The 22,036-nt window shown below is 37.8% G+C and overlaps 1 protein-coding gene and 1 pseudogene across 1 annotated transcript; one reads left to right on the forward strand and one right to left on the reverse strand.

Annotated features, from left to right (window-relative positions):
* Positions 1–243: 243 nt before the first annotated feature.
* Positions 244–708, reverse strand: LOC119260412 (60S ribosomal protein L7-like; annotated as a pseudogene).
* A 2,439-nt stretch (positions 709–3,147) lies between these two features.
* Positions 3,148–21,701, forward strand: SHISAL2B (shisa like 2B). The gene is made up of 3 exons (XM_037529532.1): positions 3,148–3,338; positions 7,677–7,834; positions 21,359–21,701. Exons 1-3 carry the CDS (start codon positions 3,148–3,150, stop codon positions 21,490–21,492), a joined length of 483 nt encoding a protein of 160 aa, XP_037385429.1. The 3' UTR covers positions 21,493–21,701.
* Positions 21,702–22,036: the final 335 nt, after the last annotated feature.

A 22,036-nucleotide genomic window follows, 5' to 3' on the forward strand; every position in this document is an offset into this window, starting at 1 on the left:
TGTCGTCTCATGCTCTGTAGAAAACTTTCCTATTTTGAGACAACTGATATCATTCTCCAGAAGAACTTTCTACTTTTCATCTCAATATTTCTTTCCCTCTTCACAACAGGAAGCAAATTTTATTCATGCTGCCTGTTGATTCCCCTTTCAAGGGAATAGGCATCATTGATTAAAGAGCTTTCCTTTTAAAAAATTTCAAAGCAGTTAACTGGCCAGATTACAAAAGCAATCATCATAGACATTTTAGTTCTTCCTTATAATAAGACTGTTGATCTGATCTTCCTTGCTGCTAGTATCTCCACCTTCTACAATACAGGTGGTTTTCTTCTTCATTCCACCTCACAGAGAAGGTAACTTGAAGGGTCAGTGGAAGTAGCTTGCTCTTGGAAGCATTTTCTAATCATGTGGATCTCATGAATCAGATTCTCTGTGCAGATGATGCCACATTTGCTGAGAATGGCGCAGTCAGCGTGTTATGTGTTAGGGCCATTCACTTCTTGTAGATTTTTGACATAATCATGCCTGTAGATCAGTTCATTTCTCACTTAAGGGTTGGGCACCCCCTGCAATATATGGTTCCTCCATTCTCAGCATGTTAGCCGAAGCCATGTTGAGCTTAACAAAGCTGCCACTGAAGATCTGGAGAAGGTGAAGAAACTGCAACAGCTTTTGTACTTTGGGGCTCATGCCTCTGATCCTGATGACAAATGTTCAGAGAAATTCATTCTTTTAAGGCTTTCTGGCACATCAGAAACCTTTTTCTTCTCTTCTGTACCCTACATGTTTCCAGCTAGAAAAAGAGTTGTTTCCTCCTTCAACTGCCTTGTCCCCTAATTTTTATCTGAAGATGTGCTGTTAAAACCCTTTGGTTGCAAGTAGTAGAATCCAACTTGAATACATTTTAGCCAGAGAAAGAAATTTGGGATGTCTCAAAAATTCCAATGGTAAGAATGTTATGGGTCTCAGAAAAGGAACTGAACAAGAATTGCAAAGCCATCCACATTCTTTCCTCCCTTTTTTTCTGCTCACTTCTGCTTCATTTTTTTCCTTTCCTCTACACTAGGTTCTTGTGAATCCCTGTTCACATGGAACAAGCCCAATTCCAGGGGAAAGACTCTAACTGGTCCAACTTGATTAGATCTAACACATTGGCCAAGTACAGCTAAATTGGCTTAACAGGGCTCAGATTTATCCTCCTGCCTGAAACAACTAAACAAACAAAATATAGAAACAATATGTTTTGACCCTAGATACCAGCAGGTACAGGACAGTAATCCCCAAGGGAGGAAAAACAGACTAGGTGAGTGTTATGATCACCCCAGCTCAGTGCCTAAGAGAATTTCCAGATTGTAGAACAGGGAGCCTAGGGGTCTGCTTAAGGTTCAGAAGACAGAATTGGGAGTTCAGGGAATCCCTGATAACCGGAGGTAGCAAGACAGAGTATGAGGGAGAAGAGAGTAGGAGAAGAAAGGAGAGAGAGAGAGGAGGGCCATCCCAGTGGCACAAGGGGTTAAATGCAACCTATGAAGCCATCCGCAGCCACTGCAGCATGAGTTCGATCCCCGGCCAGGGAGCTGCCCAAAGGGCACAGCAGACCTCTCCTGTCTCGCCCGCTGCTCCCCTCAGCAGTGTATTTCAGTCAGTCTGCCTGTTCTGCTCCCCACTCTGTCTCTGGTGAATCCTTTTACTCCCCCCCATCCACCTCTGGCCTGTACCCCAGCTCTTGTATGCATACATAAATAAATCTTAAAAAAAAAAAAAAAAAAGAAAGGAGAGAGAGAAGGAGAGAGAGAGAGAGAGAGAGAGAGAGAGAGAGAGAGAGAGAGAGAGAGAGCAATCACCAGTGTATAATAGTATATACACCTATAATGAAATTACTGGAGACCAATCAACCCACAAGGCCTGGAATGGTTTGTTTCCAGCAGTTCCGAATGGCAAGTCTCCTAATTTCCAAGGTGGCCAATAGAGCACTCAGAGGGTATCGCCTGAGTCATGGGGAAATTTTAATCCTCCAGTCTAACAAAGCTTAAAAGTACACCTGAAAGCTCCAACTGTTTCCAAGTCACTGAATAGCATCCCCAGAAGAGAGAAATTACAAAAAAGTCCAGCACCCCACAAGTTAAAATTCATGATTCCTGCATCTAATCAGCTGTTTGGCCAAGGGACGGAAGCCGACCAGCAAGAGGAAGGAATGACGCTCTAGCTCAGAAATTTTGTTCATGTTCTAGTCTCTGCTCTCCCATCCGAGGCTATTATTTTCTTCTTTACATGCTAGAAGTATTGCTTGACTTATTACAAAGAGCATCTACAGTGAGCAAATGAAGCACCCAAATGAGAATACCAGACAAAAGAGCACAGGGAAGCTTCTGCTGATGGCAGGTCCCTTTCTGCTTGATTTGCCTCCTCTTCTTGCCTGCCTCTCCTGAGAGTTCCCACGTTCTTAATCTGACTCTCTTGCCTTTCCTTCCCAGATCGTTTAACTGAACACTGAATGCATGGCTAGTCTTTGGAGGAAATCTTGTTACTTGTCTTCAATTTTTAAATTGAAAGATTTTACTGGTTCAGGTGTAATTCACAAAGAAGGGGTACTTCTCAATACCCACCCCCGCTGGTAGCTGAGTGTCTTCTAGGCTGCCCTCCACCCCAGATCTGGGGTAATGGCTCTAGTAGGTAAAAGCTACCCCAGCCCCGCCGTTGGCCTGGAATTCACCTGCCCTGTCAGAACTACTCCAGCTGCATCTGTCCAGATTGCAAACATGTTCTCACCTCTACTATTTTCTTCAGGCGAAATCTCTTTTTCTCAAAGCGTGGGGAAAAACAACTAAGTCTCCGGGACGGTTGGTGGAGTGTGGGAAAGTGAGGGGGTGTCAGGAGAGAGTGAAGAGAGCAGACAAGGGAGCGCAAGAAGTCAGGGCCAGACACCAGCAGACAAGGACCGCTCAGTCGTCAGAGAGAGAAGCGAGAGTGAAGCGACCAGACGCCATGTGGACAGGGGGAGGAGAGAAGGCAGAGGGGGGCAGCTAAAGCTGAACACCCAAGCTGCCAGACCCCAGATCGCAAGAAGCGCGGCTGGGCGGAGGGCTCCGTGGGCGCCGACTGCGGGGCGCGTGCAGTTGGAAGGCGCGCTCCTGCCCGCCGCCCGCCGCGATGAGCGAGGCCAGCCGCGTGTGCTCAGGCTACTACAGCCTCAACCACAGCTTCGTGGAGCCCTTCCAGTGCCCCCGGCGCGGTGAGGGGGCCACTCTCCGCTACTGCTGCGGCTTCGCCGACCTCAAGTACTGCTGCGGCGAGCCGGGTAGCTACTTCCCCTACAAGCACAGCTACATGTGGAGCCTCAGGTGGGCAGGGCAGGGGGCTGGCGGGCCCAGGGCTGGGGAGGCACCGGGCAGCGCCACACCGGGTGGACGGAGGTCGCCCGCCTCCCCGCGACCCGCCCAGGGCGCGTGCCTCCGGAAGGTCGCGGAGCCTCCGAGGGCGGGTGACCGCTCAGCGGAGACACCTCGCGGGGTTCGCAGCTGCCCAGAGGACCAGACCCGGTCGGTGCCGCCCTCCCTCGGGCGAGGGTTGGGCTGTGGCAGCCAGAGCTGCGGATCCCGCCTCGGATCCCAGGCGAGGCGCGCCGGAGTAGCGCGGACTCTGCGCCCAAGGCGCACCCGCCGCGCGCCAGCAGCCGCGCTCCGGTCCCCACCCGCCTCCCCCGAGGGCACTGCCCGGCCCTGCCGCCAGGGACCTGTCTCAGGCAGGTGGCTCTGCTGGCAGGGAGAGAAAACACGCAGATAATTTAAACCGGAGGTTTTTAATCTTTCTGATTTAGTTGCTGTATTTGCATAGAAAGGAGTTCCTTTGGGACTGCTTTGATGGTTTTAACCAACGATCCGAGTATTTTTAAGGCTCTTTAGGGTGTTGGCTGTATTCTATAAAATATCAAAAAGGCACATGTGTGTCCGCGGACTCGCGCTCGTGAGCGCGCGCGCAAGCGATTGGACTTGTAATTTGCTCTTTTCCTAGGATCTGACAGAAACCTCGAACCGAACTGTAGACCCACAGAGAGGTAGGGTTTTAGCTGCTGTGATAACACACTCGGTAGAACCTTCCTGGGACACCCCGTTTCTCACACCTGGGCCATTTGCTCAGTGAAAAGTGAAGAGACTTTCTGAGGTGGAGTCTTTCTTTCTTCCTCTTCGGATGACGGGAGTTTTGTTTATTCTAACTATTATTTATGCTGATATTTTCATTAAGAAGTGCTGTTTTCCGGCTTACTTCCCGGAGCATGATCCCTTCCAGCTCCATCCGAAATAAGCCAGAAAGAAAAAAGAAAAATACCGGATGGTTTCACTCATAGCAGGAATCTAGAAAACTTAAATAAGGGACCAGGAAAATGAATAACCATAAGAAAGTGAAAATCAAAACCAACAAACAACTATGAACCAGAGACACACTATGGGGGGCGGGGGGTGGGGAGGAGAGATTGGGGTCAAAATAAGGGGGTTGCAATTGTATGGGGAATATAAAAATAAAATTAAAAAAATAAAGATATAGCCACAAAGAAAAAAAAAGAAGTGCTGTTTTCCTATTCCACTTAAAGGATTGCAAACTTTGAATTTGATTATTTCATTTGGACTGGAGAATGAATGGGGTACAGGTAATAGAAATAAATACCCACCACACCTTACAGTGTATCTTAAAAATCAGTTAGCTCATGTCTGGAAAAGAGAGACTGCTAATAAGAGGACGAGAATTATTTTTGCCAGTGTCCTAGCACAGTCCAAAATCTGGTACACACACCATTTCTACAGTAAATGCCTTTAAATGTTATTTCTTGAAGCAATAAAATAAATTTTTATGTATTACAAGCTTCAAAATTACCTCAAAAGGAGTGCCCCTCCTATTAACAAGTTCAAGCACAAAGTTGTGTTGTGCCAGAGTAGTGCAAAATGTCAGAAATTCTATTCTTGTCATTTGGGGAAGTATTGCACTGGAATAGGATCTGACCATTTGGAAAATAACAGTAACCCAGCTCTGAGTCTCTGGATGTGTTAATAATGGTGGCAGCACCTCCAACAGAGACCTGCAACTCTTAAGTCAAACTCAATTGGAAAATGTGCCTGAATTCTCAGATCCCTGATAGTTCCAAAGTGATAAGGCTATGAAACCTTCCTAAGATAAATGAGGGCACAAAGTAGCAAACAACTTGTTAGGGTCGTCATTCGGCACTGCCGAGATGCAACTTGGTTCTCGGGAAATGGAAAAATTTTTTCAACTGGTGCTCCCAGCTGACCATGTTAAACCTTAGAGTCTTGTTACTTAAAGATCTCTGAGAATACAATGGGGGAGGTAAAATATATATATATATATATATAATATATATATAATATATATATATTAGGGCTTCATTTCCCTCATATTTTTATCTCTACCCCTAATTTAAAATAGTCCAACTGCAAAAAAAAATTTCAGACACCACTAGCATTTGTCCTGAGATGCTGCAGCTGCCGGAGAAAGGTATAGCTCCCAGGTAAGTTAAGTTGCTAATAGGTGAATTGCAACACTAATGTGATGGCAGCTTCAGACCCTCCTCTGGGTTTGAAAAGCAAACTGCCATATGGTGCTGTGAAGAAAGGATAATTCTATTTTCTGCATCTGCTACATGTCCATCATTTAATCCCTAGCCTCTTAGGTGATCTTCCTTAGGATTTAGGAGAATGATGCCTATTGCACAAGGCTACAAATAAATGGATAAGTATTTTAGGTGATTCTTAGAGCACCATCTTTATTCAGAATTTATATCTAAAATTGTGCCTATTTAAAGCAACATTTCTATAAAGTAGAACTGGAATACTGAAACAATTTGTCAAGATTACGAAAACGTCCTTTTATAACAGAAGGCAGAAATAGTAGGCTGTTTTTGTTTTTCCTTCCAAATTTCCTGTTATTTAATTGTGCACATTTAAAGTCCACAGTATGAATGTTGAATCTAATTAATGCATAATTTTATTTTTAAATTAACTAAATTACAACTTTATTTTGAATATTTAAAAAATTGGCTTATTTCAAGAATCTTTCCAGATACCTGTCCTCTCTGCTCCATGTGCCAGATAATATTAAGTGAATTATATTCCCATGTGTTTGGGTATTGACCTAACCCTCCCTGACACATGCAATCTACAAAAGTCAGTTTTGGTGCAAATAAGCATGAAAGAGGAGTTGGCAAAGTCAGGGAGTCTATCCCTTAGAAGAGAGAGCACCAAGTATGGGCAAGCTCTTGTTTAAATAAATAGCTAGATACTGACTCTTACCAGATTACTGAATCTTCACTTGCGTGCAGGGCTGGGGGGACTGGGCTGACATCAATAAGCCAAGCACAAGAATCTCAAGAATCTGCATGTAACAACATTTTGTAAAGTAGAACTGTGAGCCACATCTGTGGTTCAGGAGGCAATCTTTAAATTTCAGGGGTGCTTTGTCTCTCAAATCAAGGACAAGTAGGGTGATCTTAGCTCCTCACTTTTAATTTTCTTCTTCCTCCCAATGAAAGGGTAATGCACCTAGCATCCCTGGTTATATTCTCCCCTTCCTTCCTTTTGGTACACATTGAATTGGTCAGGGACCTGATTTGGGGAAAACATCAGAAGCCTAAATAAAGACAAACCACAAAGGTAATGAAAAACATTATTACTTTTTAATGATCATGCCAATGACCATTACTTTTCTATGCTGATTACTTTGCAGTTACATCAAGTGAATCAATCACTTCTCAGTTGTTATTGACTTCCACTTATGGAACATTCATTACAGCTAAGTACTCTATTAAACACTAGCCTAACTGTGCATGACACTATGGGAAAATCAGTAGAAATATCTTCTCTTGAGCAGCCTGAAATCTAATTATATACGTTTACACATGTAAACATGCATATGGCTCAAGAAAGTCAAGTCCATATCTTTGCAGATTAGTATTTCACAATGACTTTTTCCAAACTCCTCTTTCTATTTATAAGTATTCAGTTCACTGACAACTGTATTATTTCTCAAATAATTATCCTTATGGGCAGCTGTATCAGAAAAGAATTGTTACAAATTAGTGCAGAGCACATAAAATCAGACATACAGTTTATTTTTTAAAGTTTCTGCCTTAATGGTAGAAGTCATTGATGCTGTGGCCTTTCAGAAAGGAAAAACTCAGGTTGAACTTGCACTTTACATAAATTTCATAAATATTGTTTTCCTTCAGTTCAAGTTCTCTTCTCTTTTGCAGTAATTGTGATTTTGTATATTAGTAAATGACATCTCACATACACATCTCCAAAAGAAAAGTTTTACATTTCTGGTAAACATTTGTGTTGCTATTTTTCCATTCATCTTGGCAAAACTGATCTTTCCTTCATTATAACAGAAGCTTATTTCATTGAGATCTCTGGAACTCATCCTTAGAGAATAATGTGACCTTTGCCTGTAATATGAATTCACATAATATTCTATACTCATATTAGCATAAATGTATAGAGAAGCTAAGTAAGAATTTGATGGTAGAAATAGTTGAGCTGTATAGATTTCAATCATAAACTGTTTATACTAAATATAACTTGGTTATGAAAAACTGCGAACAAGAACTAATGATATTTAAAACTTCTGTATAGCTTATGTGATAGTCATAATGCTTTTTCTGTTTTCCTCAGCATTGGTGCCCTGATTGGATTGGGAATTGCTGCCCTTGTTTTACTTGCATTTGTCATCAGCGTCTGTGTCCTTTGCTATTTATTTCTGTATACAAAACCTCAGAGATTAGATAATGGCCTTAAACTTCAACATCTAGAGACTTCTTCCATTCAAAAAGGTAATTAGTGTTCATTATTTGTAACCAATGACCTGTATTCTATTCAAAACCATAACCTGTACCTAGGTAACTGATCATACTGCTAACAATGAATGTTTTTTTTAGAAATTCAGTTCTTTATACATCTTTTGAAAGATTCATCTCAAATTAGGCCTTAAGGATGAAATACCTTAGATAAATAGTGCCCAAGGAAAAATAACAGCAGGATGTAAATGTTTTGTGAAACAATAAATTGATCCAGTAAATCCACTTGTATATATTTATATCTCAGTTATAAAGCTTTTATCCTTTTGGAACTCTTAGATTTTGTTTTTGAGGGAGGCAAGGAATTCAAATAAGCAGAGGAACAAAATACCTGATAATTATATCTCGGTGTTGCATTACTATAGATTAGTCAATTGTCAGTTAAGCATTAACCTGTAAACCTTTGGGTGTACAGAATTCAGAGTAGGCATATAAAATAATCCAGAAGTGTAGGAGAGAAATAGAAAAATAAATAGGAGATAGTCTTTGTTATTGAATAGATTATAAACTATTTAAGATATAGGTGTTTATATGTGTGTGTATTGTGTATGTAAAACAGGAAGACATTTTTACATGGTTTGTGGGCTTTATCGTTATTTCAGTTAAAAAGTGCTATACAAATGGTTATTATCATAATGAAATTCATTCAGAAAGATTTGTTTAAATTATTGTGAATATGAATATTAGTGCATTTAAAAACCAATAATCATGAAATCATTTTGAGATATATATTTAAAATATATATTTTAATAAACACTTGGAGTATATGGAATACGAATAGTATAAATGCATAGATGTAGAATATATAAATGTTAGGATAAGAAAGTGCTTATAACTTCCATTTAAAAAGAAAATGAAACCTATTTTTTTAAGAAACAATTCCCTACCATATGATCTATTTTAGCTAAATCCTAAAACTTATATTTCCATAAATATACATGTTCTGCGACCTTATCAAACATACCATCACAACCTCATGATTGCATTAGCTCTCGTTTCCTTCGCTCAGAAATCTTCTCTTAGAGGGTGACCTGGGTCACCGAGCAAGAGACCAAGATCCCTTTGGAGCTCTCTCTCACTCTGAAGCACTGTTTGGAGACTGCACAGTCAATTTGACAGACTGTTAGTTGAATTTAGTCCAAGGGCTTAGACCCAGTTTCTCCACAGGCAATGGAAGCAGTAGATTAGTGATTATCAGATAATCAGATTGTAAAATCAAATTGTTTCAATTGCTTAGATAATTCAAAGTAGCTGTTTTTAAATTTTACTGTGCATAAGAATCACCTAGGGAACTTGTTAAAAGTGAAAATTCAGAATCTGTATTTTTAAACAAATAGTTCCTTCCTTCAGTCCTTGCTCCTCAGTTGTCCCTTTCCAATGAGCAGCCAGCTGTGAAACCTGTCCACCACTCCGGCCAGCCACATTGGCCACTTAGCCGTGCATTCAGACTCCTGCCTCGGTGCCTTTACACATGCAGTCACCACTGTTTAGAATGCTTTTCCCTTTGACAGAGGCACAACTTACACTTTCTTTAAAGATACCTTTAAAGATACTCTTCTTTAAAGATACCTTTCCAGGGAGTTCTTCCTCCAGTCACTCCATCTGCGTTTTCTACTCACTCTCAACATTTCATACCCTTTCCTATTTTATTTTTCTCCTAAGTATTTACCACTAATATACTACATATTTTACTTATCCATTATCTAACTTTTCTACACTGCAACTATAAAGTTCCAGAAAAGTAGAAATTTTTGCCTGCTTTGTTCACTACTATATTCCCAGTGATAGGAACACTTCAAAGATGTTTGTTGAGTGAAATGAATAGTCACCACATACCTATCGTAGGTGCATATTAATTGTCTCTAGTATAGTCTTCAGACACTTTATTCTGTGCTTCTGCTATACAATGCGTGTATTAAATATTTCTTTTTCCTGATTCATCTCAGGACTGCTCCAAAATTTTATTTCATGTTGGCTCTGAAAACCCAGCAGCAGAATTCATTTACTTGTAGTTTTATTGCTATTTGGTTAAGGAGATCCATTTAATACACTTCCTATGTAGTTAGATAAGGTTGCTTTCTTATAAAGAAATGTCTATAATGTGCTCTCTCAAGAAATTATATCTATCAGGTCAGCAAATTAATTCAATACACCTTTCCTGAGTGCTTGATTTTAAGCAGAATTTTATATGATCATTGCCTTCCTGCTGCTTTCAAATGAGGTGATTTGGTCCCTTGGGTTGATTTTAACTAAATCAGATAAAGTAGAGAGCCTATAGAAAAAAAGGCATAAAACTAATGGCACTGGAATAGAAAGAGAGAATGGTTCATATCTGACAATGACACACTGAAGTGATAATTAAAAAATACTGTTGTATTGTTAATAAATGTTTGCTTCATTACAATAATTCTGTCACTTAGGAACAGATGCCAGTGTTCCAGCTATTGAGAAAACAGGACCTTATTCTGTTGAAAGACTACCTTAAAGGTTAAGAACATAATAAAATATTTGCATAATAATGGAACAAGTTAACATTAAGTCAGAAGATTGGTTTTCCTAGTTACTACTCCTTTCTTTCAAAACTGTCCGTCCTCTCGAGTCAACCTCAAATTAGTTTTCATTACTTTTTATGGTTGAAACTTGTTCATTCCAGGCAATTTGTATAGTCTAAAGGAGTTACTAAAACTAACTCAGGACACTGGACCTTTTTTCCACTATAAATGATAATAGCCTAAGTCTAAAATAACCTAATTTTAAACCATTTTGGCCAAGATTTTTTCTTTTGTGTATCTTATTCTATTGTGCTCCATTCTTCTTAGTGTATACAATGTAAGGCTTTAGACATTTTGAATTGATCCTGAAAATGCAGGTCTCTAGTAGTGACTGGAGAGTTTAATTGAGCCACCTCCAGGGCTCACTTTATACTGAGGTCCTATTGCTAAGCAATTGATTGGCCTTAAATTGTGTCTGTAATCATTTTCCTCCTTTTTAACTTGTGTGTTTTGAGTCATGAATGTTTCAGATGCCAGTGTTTAAAAGAACAGCAATACTTGCAAATTGTACAGTATTGTACCTACAGTTCTGAGCCGATGATGGTGTTGCGAGGGATATCTTTCTGAGTAGCACTCCTGAGGCTGAGGGCTCATTTAGTAAGATGTGAAAGAATGAAAGGCTACTAGAGGAACAATAATGTGGGTGACTGTCTTACATCCGTGCTTCCCAAACTTTTCCATTAGAAAATCCTTAAAGGAGGGCCTCCCCGATGGCGCAGCGGTTGAGCGCTGGGTTGCAAAGCTGCCCTTGGCCTCTGCAGCACTGGTTCGATCTCAGGCTGCTCCCCGGCCACTGGAGGAGGGTCCCACATGGCACGCAGACCTCTCCTGCCGCCCGCTGCTCCCCTCAGCAGTGTACTTTGGTCCTTCTGCCTGCTCTGCTCTCCACTCTGGCTCTGGTGAATTCTCTCACCCTCCTGCGCTTCTGATTGTACCCAGTGCTTGTATAAATAAATAAATAAATCTTTAAAAAAAAAAATCCTTAAAGGTAAGTAAGAAAGGAACGTGTTCCTGAATTCTAAGAGTTAGAGTGGAAAGGTTTGACTTAAGCTTTGCAAGCTTTAAATTATTTGAAGTTTCCATTTTATTTTTTAGATTTATGGGGATTTGGCAAAATAATATAATGGCTTCTTTTACTCTAAAAATAACATCTTCTTCCCATATCTGAGAACAATTGATGCTCCAGGAAGATAAAGAAAATTCACGTATAGTTTAGGTAGCCATTGGCACTCTGGGCTTGGGGAGAGCGGAATTTTTGATGAAAATCAGTTGGGGAGCTGTTAGCAGTGCTGCTTGGCACAAACAAAAAACCAGAGTTGTAAAGACAACATTGAGCCTGTTTGGAGGTCTTTTTTGTAAGGGTGAGAGAGAGAAATGAAAAAGGGTGAAATGATCAGCAGTAAGGCATAATTTTCTAGGAGAAAAACATAAGTTATATGTAGAATACTGAGAAAGAAAGCAATTCTGAAGATCATAAATTGCTTTTTTCTGTCATTGAACAAAACAGGACTTAGACTGGCTCAGAATAGTCTGCTATATTTCTTCTTAGGAAACCACCTCAATTCACTGAGAATAAAACCTTTCTTTCAATTCACTTCCATGGTGGGAAAGTTAGAAAATAGAGAGAAACAAACAAATCATGTCACCCATTTTCCCACCACAAAGGGATGTTATTATTATGGTAAATATCTTTCATGGATTCATTTCTATCTATCTATCTATCTATCTATCTATCTATCTATCTATCTATCTATCTATCTACCTACCTACCTACCTACCTATCTATCTGATCAATAAGATGGGGAGGAGGTGGATCTTATACTGTTTTTCACCGAACAATATTAACATCTTTCTTTGCCAATAAATACCTTTGCCATCACTTTTAATGGTCCTACTTTATTGTCTTAGTGGCATGTAATGCTTTTTTAAAAATCATTTCACACTTCCAGAAAGTTGCAAGGAAAGTAGAGAAGGTAGTATATTTTTCCAGATATCCTAATTGTTAATATTTTGCCTCATTTGCTTGTCATAGGGTTTCTGTGTATATATAATAAATATTATTTGAAAATAATTTACAGATATCATGCCTTTTGCCACAAATATTTTAGTATATTTTTTCCTAAGGACAGGATTTTTTTTTTTTTTTTTAATAGAGGCATGTTTTTTTTTTATTTATTTATTTGTTTGTTTGTTTTGTTTATACATGCACTGGGTACAGTCAGAAGCGCGGGAGGGTGAGAGAATTCACCAGAGCCAGAGCGGGGAGCAGAGCAGGCAGAAGGACCGAAGTACACTGCTGAGGGGAGCAGCGGGTGGCAGGAGAGGTCTGCGCGCCATGTGGGACCCTCCTCAGGTGGCCGGGGAGCAGCCGGGGATCGAACCGGCGCCGCAGAGGTCGCCGGCAGCTTCACAACCCAGCGCTCAACCGCTGCGCCACCTGGGAGGCCCAGGACAGGATTTTTTTTTAACATAGTTATAGTACATTTATCAGAGTCACAAAATATAATAATATTTATCTAATCAGCAGTTCATAGTCAAGTTTTGCCAGTATCTTTAATAGCTATTTTATCTAGGGTCTAGTCCAGAATTACAGCTTACAATCAGTCATATTTCTTCAGTATTCTTTAATTCTCAGCCTCTGTCCTTTATGATCTTGACATTTTTGAAAAGTAAAAGCTAGTTATTTTGTATAATAGTGCTTGATTTAAGTTCGTCTGATTATACATTTTGACAGGAATACCACAGAAATTATATTCTCAGGGCATAATATCAGGGAGTACATAATATTGATTTGTTCTATAACTAGAGATGTTATCTTGGATTCTTTAGTTAAGGTTGTTTTTGCTGTATTCATCCATTGGAGAGTCACGATTTTCTCTTCATTCTAAGTACTAAGTCATTACTAAGTAATCTGTTGGGAGGTACTCTGACACTTAGAAATATCCTGTTCTTTCTCAAACTTTCAGCCACCCCACTGATGGTTCTTGGCATTTTTTTTCATTCAACATTTCAAAATAAAATCAGAATTATTATTATGGCAGTTGTAAAATGTTGATTTTCTATTCTCATGATTCCTAACATTTACTAGTTATTAGCCTACTATGAGGGAGTGTGTTCCCTTCTTTTGTATTTATGTAGGTATTAGGTTTTACAAATTAATATTTATATGGACTCAGATTCTTTATTTTAAAACATTCTACTACAATAGAGCCCTGGTTACAACACTAATCCATTCTACGGGTGTGATCTTATAGTGCCTACCATAATGTGAACTCAATAATGCATTAGCATTGGGTAATTTGTTCTAAAACAGCATAATTTGAATATTGTGGCACATAACTAAGTTTACATAAGGCTGTAATTTTTTTATGTATTTTTTACATCATTTCTCACTTTTGCACAATGTATGCATTTTCATCTTGGTTATATTCCCCATACAATTTCCACACCCCTTATTTTGACTGTAATCCCTCCTCTACTCCTCCCCCCCATAGTGTGTCTCTGGTTTATAGTTGCTTGTTGATTTTGATTTTTACTTTTATTATAATTAGTCTTTTTCCTGGTCCCTTATTTAGGTTTTCTAAATTCCAGCTATGAGTGAGACCATCTGGTATTTTCTTTTTCTTTCTGGCTTATTTTGCTGAGCATGATCCCTTCCAGCTCCATCCATGTTGCTGCAAATGGCATGAGTTTGTCTTTTGTGATTGCTGAGTAATATTCCATTGTGTATATGTACCACATCTTCTTGATCCAGTCATCTATTTTTGGGCATTTGGGTTGTTTCCATAGCTTAGCTATTGTAAATAGTGCTGCTATAAACACAGGGGTGCAGGTGCCCTTTTGAATTAATGATTCTGTTTCCTTTGGGTAAATACCTAGGAGTGGAATTGCTGGATCATATGGAAGCTCCATCTTTAGCAGGTTGAGGAATCTCCACACAGCTTTCTATAGTGGTTGGACCAATTTGCACTCCCACCAGCAGTGCAGAAGAGTTTCTTTTTCTCCACATCCTCGCCAACATTTGTTGTTGCTAGTTTTTTTATGTGCCATTCTCACTGGCATAAGATGGTATCTCATTGTAATTTTGATTTGCATTTCCCTGATTACAAGTGATGCTGAACAATTTTTCATATGCCTGTTGGCCATTCGCATTTCCTCTTTGGAGAAGTTCCTTTTTAGTTCTTCTGCCCATTTTTTGACTGGATTATTTACTTTGTTTTTGTTGAGACTCTTCAGCTCTTTGTAGATTTTTGTGATCAGTCCTTTATCATTAGTGTTGTGTGCAAAAATTTTCTCCCAGTCGGTGGGGTGTCTGTTTTGGTTGCTGTCTCTTTTGTTATTCAGAAGCTCTGTAATTTGATGTAGTTCCAGCTGTTTATCTTTGCATAAGGCTATAATTTATACAACAAAATAAACCACAAAATATTGAGGGAATTTCATTTTTATTGACATTAAAAAGATGAAATGAAAAATAATTCAAATTGGAAAAGGTTATTTCAAAACCAGAGTTTGCTAATGGAATGGGTGGGAAAAACCACATCCTAATACTAAATCATTAACTTTTACCCCATCGTTGTGCTTTTTAAAAATAATTTCTTCAATTTAATTGAAAATCCCCTTTTAATATGCTCTCTAAGACCCATGATTAAGATTGTACAATATTTTTATGCAATTCAACAATCATTTGTATGAAAGGATACACAAAAACTGAAATAACAAAGCATTTCTATACTAAACAAAGAACCTAGGGGATTCACATGGCAAAGTTAATTAAACTGATAAACACCAGTGATTGGCTTATATGATGTTACTCAGATTCCTCACCCAAAAATGCCTCCCCCATAGTCTAGTTGGCGGCAATCATAATGTGAATATTAAATCACAAAGTGATTTAAATGTTAATATGAAAGATGTATCATAATGCAGGGGGTCTACTGTACTACCTATTCTTAGCCTTAATGTGTTCAGATCTGGCCTGTGGAGCACCTTTAAATTCTATCCCGTGTCCTTTAGAAACATGTACATCATCTTTTTTTTTTTTAAAGATTTATTTATTTATTTATGCAAGCACTGGGTACAGTCAGAAGTGCGGAAGGGTGAGAGAATTCACCAGAGCCAGAGAGGGGAACAGAACAGGCAGACTGACGAAGTACACCGCTGAGGGGAGTAGTGGGCGGGCAGGAGAGGTCTGCGCCCCATGTGGGACTCTCGCCCGGTGGCCGGGGATCCAACCGGAGCTGCAGAGGCTGCAGGCAGTGCTGCAGAGGCTTCGGGCAGCTTCGCAACTCAGCGCTCAACCACTGCGCCACTGTGGAGGCCCATGTACATCATCTTTTAAAGCACTTTTCTGCTCTCTGACACAAGCTGTTCTAGGGCATTTTATACTTCTTCTGTTCCAGCCCTAGAATCTGCCATTTTGTAAGAAGCCTGGCTCATTTCAGTTAGAAATGGTGTTTAAAAACCAAATTATAGGCATACAAAATTTTATGACTGATTTTGAAGTAGCTACCATTTTTTTTCTAGTACACATATATTGAACATCTAAATATTTTCCTAGCATAAATCCTAAGTGGAATTTCTTATCAAGGTATGAGCATGTATCAAGTCTTTGGCCATAAGTTGTCAACTTCATGGGTATTATTACTTCAAAAGATATGCATTTTACTTATTTCATTGAGAAAAATAAGTTTTATTTTAAATTCATCTTATTTGGAGTAAGAATAGTCATTTTCATACTTGTCCTGACTTCTTTTGTGGTAAATTGCTTACTTATATCTTACACACATTTTTCTATTGGTGTTTTCATTGCTTCATAAGAAATTTCCATATAATAACTAAATTCTTTTTGCATTTATTGCAAATGTTTTCCATAGTTGCTACCTTTCAATTTTGTATGTGATGACTTTTCACTGCACAAGTTTTTCCCTTTAGTCTTACTTAGAGAGCTTTTGCCTTGCTATAATATATAAACACATTCACCTATGTTTTCTCTTAATACATTTTTTTGGCACTGAAATATTTAATAGCCCTGGAGCTTTACTTTTGGAATAAAAGGTGAGGTAGGAATCTGCCTTTGTTTTCTAAATAATGACTTAATTGCCCCCCCCCCAAATATATATATTCCTTTGCCAATTTAAAATGTCACCTTTGTCATAAACTAAATTCTTGTGGATACTGGGATCTGTTTTCAGACATTTTGTTTGTTAAATTGATGAGCTTGTTTATTCTTAAGCTAATAATGTACTTTGAAATTATTGTAACTTTAATTTAGCAACTGATTAGACAAGATTCTCTGCTCCTTCCCATTACACTTCAGAGTTTCGTAGCTCCTTCTGCTATGTTCAGATTTCCAGGTAAACTTTAAATTTACATTATCAAATTTTTAGAGTGCAAGTGGTATTTTTATGGTTTTTGTACTAAGTTTATAGATGACTTCAGGAGTTATTTTTTTCTTAGTAGCCTTAACACCCCTTCAACAAAACTCTGCTCAAAACTCTTACTAATTAGGCTGTCAAGTTGTTTTATACTACATTCTTTCTAACAGTTTTTCAGAAAAACTTTAAGAACTATTGAGATCTTAGTTCAAGATGGAGCAGTTTGAACTCAATGGAAGAAAAGGCCACTTTGTGTCTCCTACAGGGACCTTTATACTTAAAATAATGAGCCTGGAATTTCCTTGAACTGTTTTTATTTTTAGAATGTAGAAAATCAAATTGCTCAGTAGAGTTACTGCTACATTTAGTAATTGTGAGTCCTCCTGGGTGTGCAGGGTTAGGCAACTATAGTTCCTGATGGATAAGCACAATAAAAGCCCATTCCTTTGTGAGCTATGTTAATGCTCAATGGTTGCAAGAATTTAACAATGCAGACAAGGGGGCAATTGTGGAAAAAATAGGGTAGGAAAAACATTTCTGAATAGAGCTGCCTTTGTCATTAATGGATGAATAAAGCAAAAGGACACATCTAAGATTCTAACTCTCACAGTGAAATTTTAACTGTATTTACATAAAATATCTCTATATCCTTGAGGAAAAGGCTGGGCATGGAAGAAAGGAGAGGTCAATAGATCAGCAGGTCATTAGGCAAGTTTTGCTCATTTCACCATTTAACTGAGATCCAGTCCTTGTGCATTGCACCAAATTTAAAGGCGGAATACTCTCTTACAAAGAACATGGTTCGGGTGCAAATCTAAAGTTGTTTACTTTCACCAGAAAGAACTGCTATATGATTGGGACATGCAGATTTTCTACTGAATAATAAAGTGAGCCATCTGACTAGTATTTAGCAGCTGTTGTTGCTGATACAATACAATGGTGATACAGACGATGGAGGATAAAAGCAGAGTAGCAGGAAAACTTAGCGCAGGAAATGAAAACCTGCAGAGATCGCTGGTATTTTTTTGACATTTTGAAATGGCAGGGAAGAGCAGAATTTATTGAAGAGTTATAGAAAAATGAATCCCTAAGGAATGGTTCTGAAAATGAAGGTAAAATTTAAGATATCAGAAAAAAAATACATTGGCCGACTTTGTGATGATGAGAGCTGGAAAGGTTTTGTTTGACCAATTTGATTTAAATGATCAATATGAATTTTTTTTTTAATTTTGGCAAAGGCCAAAACCTTAAATGCCAGTCTGAGAAGTATAAAATTAAAGAAACGTTTACATATGATGACCACATCACAAAACAGAATGAAAATCGGAAGCAAGCAGCAAAAAAGAGTAACTAATGTCAACTCTGAAAAAAGTGACATTGAATCTTTGCAATCTGCAATCAGGTAAAGCAAAGGAGGAATTAAATAAGAAAAACCATTTGTGTGTAATAAATCCCTTGGAAGTTCAATGGTATTACAAATATCTTAAAGCTGAATACATCTTGTAACCTCGTCACAGAAATGAAGCAGTTGTTTTATTCCTACTTTGTTGGTTAAGAAATTAGTTTCTATTTAATAAAGGAAAACTAGGGAAAGGGAGACTTTTCTTTCTTTCCTTAAAATCATTCCAGTTAAGCCAATCAGTAAGTAGAACTTAAAAAGAAAAAAAAAAATCCTTCCAAAGCGATGAGGTTGACTGCGCCTTATCACTACAACCCCACTCACTGCAGTTGTTACTCCCTATGTCCAACTACTCAGGCTTACCAGAGATAAACACTGAAAGCACCTTTCAATTTTTATAAGCATGTTAACTTGCAAATCAAAGCTCCTGCTTCAAATGATGTTAGTGGTGTTTGTGACACATCTTGTTTGTGTAGCAAATTGGTTTTGGCAAGGGAATTGCCTTGCCTTAAGAAGCCAATCTAAGAAATGATCTTTGTATTTTCACTGGCTGAAAGGATCCAGTATCCAACTAAATAGTGAGTCAGCGCTGGAGAATTCTTTACAGGTCCTAAGTGAAGACAAATCTTATCACACTGGAAACTACTTTTGTAAGCCTTTGAATCTCAGAGGGCAGCAGATTAGATAAACTCAGTTGTTGCCAGAATAATATATAATAGAAATTAGAGCAGTCAGGATGGAGATGACTTAGAGAGAGTCTCAAAATAACTAGGTTAAGAAATACCTTATGGAGTTTATTTCCCATAAAAAAAAGTCAAAAACAAAAAATGTATGGGATAAGGTTGAAAGAAAAATCTTGAAAGTTTGATATAAATTTAAGTAAGCAAAAAATTAGAAAACATGAAGGACTTGAATTATCAACCTTACCGTGTTACAACTTTCAGCAATTCCAATAAAACATTAAAATTTTAGGTGGTTAAAGAAATGCTTTTATGAGACAAATATTATCCACATTATGAAAACAAATTACAAATTATATCCTTATCATTGAACTTTGCCTATACCAAAGAGTATAAACAATACAACACAAATTCAAGATAAACCTACAAACATTTTAATTTGCTTTTCAAAAGTTGTATGAGAAGAAAGTTTCAAAGGCTCCTACACAGTATATATTCCACTACTTAAATGTTTAGCAGCTTTAAAAAGGAATCTTTTAAACAAATCTACTTTGCAAGTAAGTCGAGAATTTATCAGTTTATCACATTTTCATGCCAGCTGTCCCTATAACATTTATTTTACCTTATTTAAATTATATATATATGTGTGTGTGTGTGTATTTGACATCATTGTTCATTTTTGTACAATGTATGCGTATAGGCTTTCTCCTTTTATGTGTATTCCCACCACCAAGTCACCCATGAACCATCACCATAGTCCCTTGTGCGCTTCGCTCCTATTTTGGTCCCTCTTCTTCCCCCTCTCTTGCAGAATGTCTCTGATTTATGGTTGTCTGATATATTTTTTTTAATTTTATTATTATTGTTATATATATTTTCCCTGATTTTAAGTGATGTTGAACATTTTTTCATATACCTGTTGGCCATTTGCATTTCCTCTTTGGAGAAGTGTCTTTTTAGTTCTGCCCACTTTTTGACTGTTTGTTTTTATTGAGACACGTGAGCTCTTTGTAGATCTTTGTGATTGGTCCCTTATCAGTTGTATGGAGTGCAAAAGTTTCCACCCAATCAGTGTGGTGTCTCTTTGTTTTGATTAGTGTCTCTTCCTGTACAGAAACTTTTTTAGTTTGATGTAATCCCAGCTGTTTATCTTTTACTTCACTTTCTTTGTTTTGGGGAATGTGTCTTTAAAGATGTTACTGAGATGTATGCCATGTAGTGTTTTGCCTATATTTTCTTCTATATATTTCATGGTTTCAAGTCTCATGTCCAATTCTTTAATCCATTTTGAGTTGGTTTTTTGTGCATGCTGTGAGGTAGCAATGTAGCTTCATTCTTTTGCCTATTACATTTATTTTAAACAGCTTTCTTGCTAGGCTAAAAAATGTTATGCCTACAATTTGTGCCTACAAATTAACTTTTAAAAACCAAATTATATGGTTGAAACATTATGATTAGCTATTTGGAAGTTCAACATTAAACAATTTATTTTACCATGAGAAAGTTAAAAAAAAAAAAAGTAATGAGATAGAGCCATATACTATACTACTATAGGCCTTACATTTTTAAGTATATGATATTTTATATCAGCCCAGAGAACAATATCATGTTTGTTTCAGTCCTATGGGTAGGGAGGGAGCTATAGTGAGACATCATCTTTCAAAACTTGTAGATAATACTGCCTTTTTAAGATTGATATGAAATCAGCCCATAATAGAATTCTTCTTGGTCCTAGAAAATTCCCAATAAAATTATTTATGAATTGGAAAAACCAGACAGTACTAACATATTTAAAGGTGATGCTCTGACTTACCTAAAGGAAAAAATTTGAAAAGTCCAATCAAGAAGACATTTGATGGCGTAAAGAGAAACCAGTATTTCTAATGGTGGAGGATCTTGACCAATGAGTCCATCTTCCTTGTAGCAGTTTTCTAAACATGAATGAAAAGTAAGTTATTTACACAAAGGAGGTTGGAGTAAGGGCACAGGCAGCAGGAAGAGTGGAGAGAGAGAGAGAGAGAGAGAGAGAGAGAGAGAGAGAGAGAGAGCAAGTTGAGGAAACTGTCGGTATTTCTGTACATCTCAAGCTAAATATAAGGAAACGGGGCAAGCTGAGCCAGGAGAGGGAAGCAGGGCCAGTCCTCAACCTAATCAAGAAGTTCAGATTTTATCCTCAAGGACTTTAAACACAGAGAAGTTGGTATTGTTATAAGTACTAAATAAATACTATTGTATTGCTAGCAACTTTCCATCCTTTCACTTAACACTGTGTCCTGAGCACTTTCAATGAAATAAAAAATTTCTGTTAAAATTGCATTAAAAAGTAGGAACACCAGAAAAACCTACCAATTTATACTACCATCATGCCATACCCTTAGTCAAGAAAGAGTACTTATATTTGTGCACAATTGAGACTTGAAAACTAGTATGTTACCTCTTGAATTTATAATTCTTTTTCATATTTCTAATTATTTTTTTGTTTTGTGTATTTGCAGGCAACTCAAACAGAAAAACCAAACTCCCAAATTCAAATGTCGCATCAAATTCAACAAATGAAACATCCTATGAAGCTGATGATATAATTCAAGAAAAAACAATGGACACAGCACAAATCAACATTGGTTATTAACTAAAATTTTCATGTTGTGCAAGTTCACTGGAGAGACAGAACAGTACAAATAGTGAATTTCAAATATAGCGTATAGCTACTTTTCAAAAATTTGCCATTCACAAAGCAAGACAGCCACATTTTTGATCCTTCAACTAATTTATTAAATACCCACTAAGGTTTATGGTAAATTTTCATGTGCATAAGTTTACTTTTATTTGCTAAATAATGTATTTTCCGCTACATGAAATTATGGTAATATTTCAGGAGACATTAAGGAGTTTATAACACACAAGCAAACTTATCTCAGTGAGGAACAAGGAGAGGTTTATGTCATATTACCAGCATTTCACAATTTTTTGATAGAGGCAGTTATTTATATAAGACATGGTACTGGTAGGTAAATTTTGGGGACTGGAGGTGGTATGTTGTTAAGTCTTAGAAACCAGCCATGCCTTTTTAAAAGAGGATTTGCTAGGTACATAAACAATACATTGCCTTTATAGAAGCTAACATTAAATAACAAAATATATCACAATGTATAATCTAATAATTATTTTTTGCC

This window comes from Talpa occidentalis, unplaced genomic scaffold, assembly GCF_014898055.3.
Source record: "Talpa occidentalis isolate TD23 unplaced genomic scaffold, MPIMG_talOcc4v2.1 talOcc4.6, whole genome shotgun sequence".
Taxonomy (NCBI): Eukaryota; Metazoa; Chordata; class Mammalia; order Eulipotyphla; family Talpidae; genus Talpa; species Talpa occidentalis.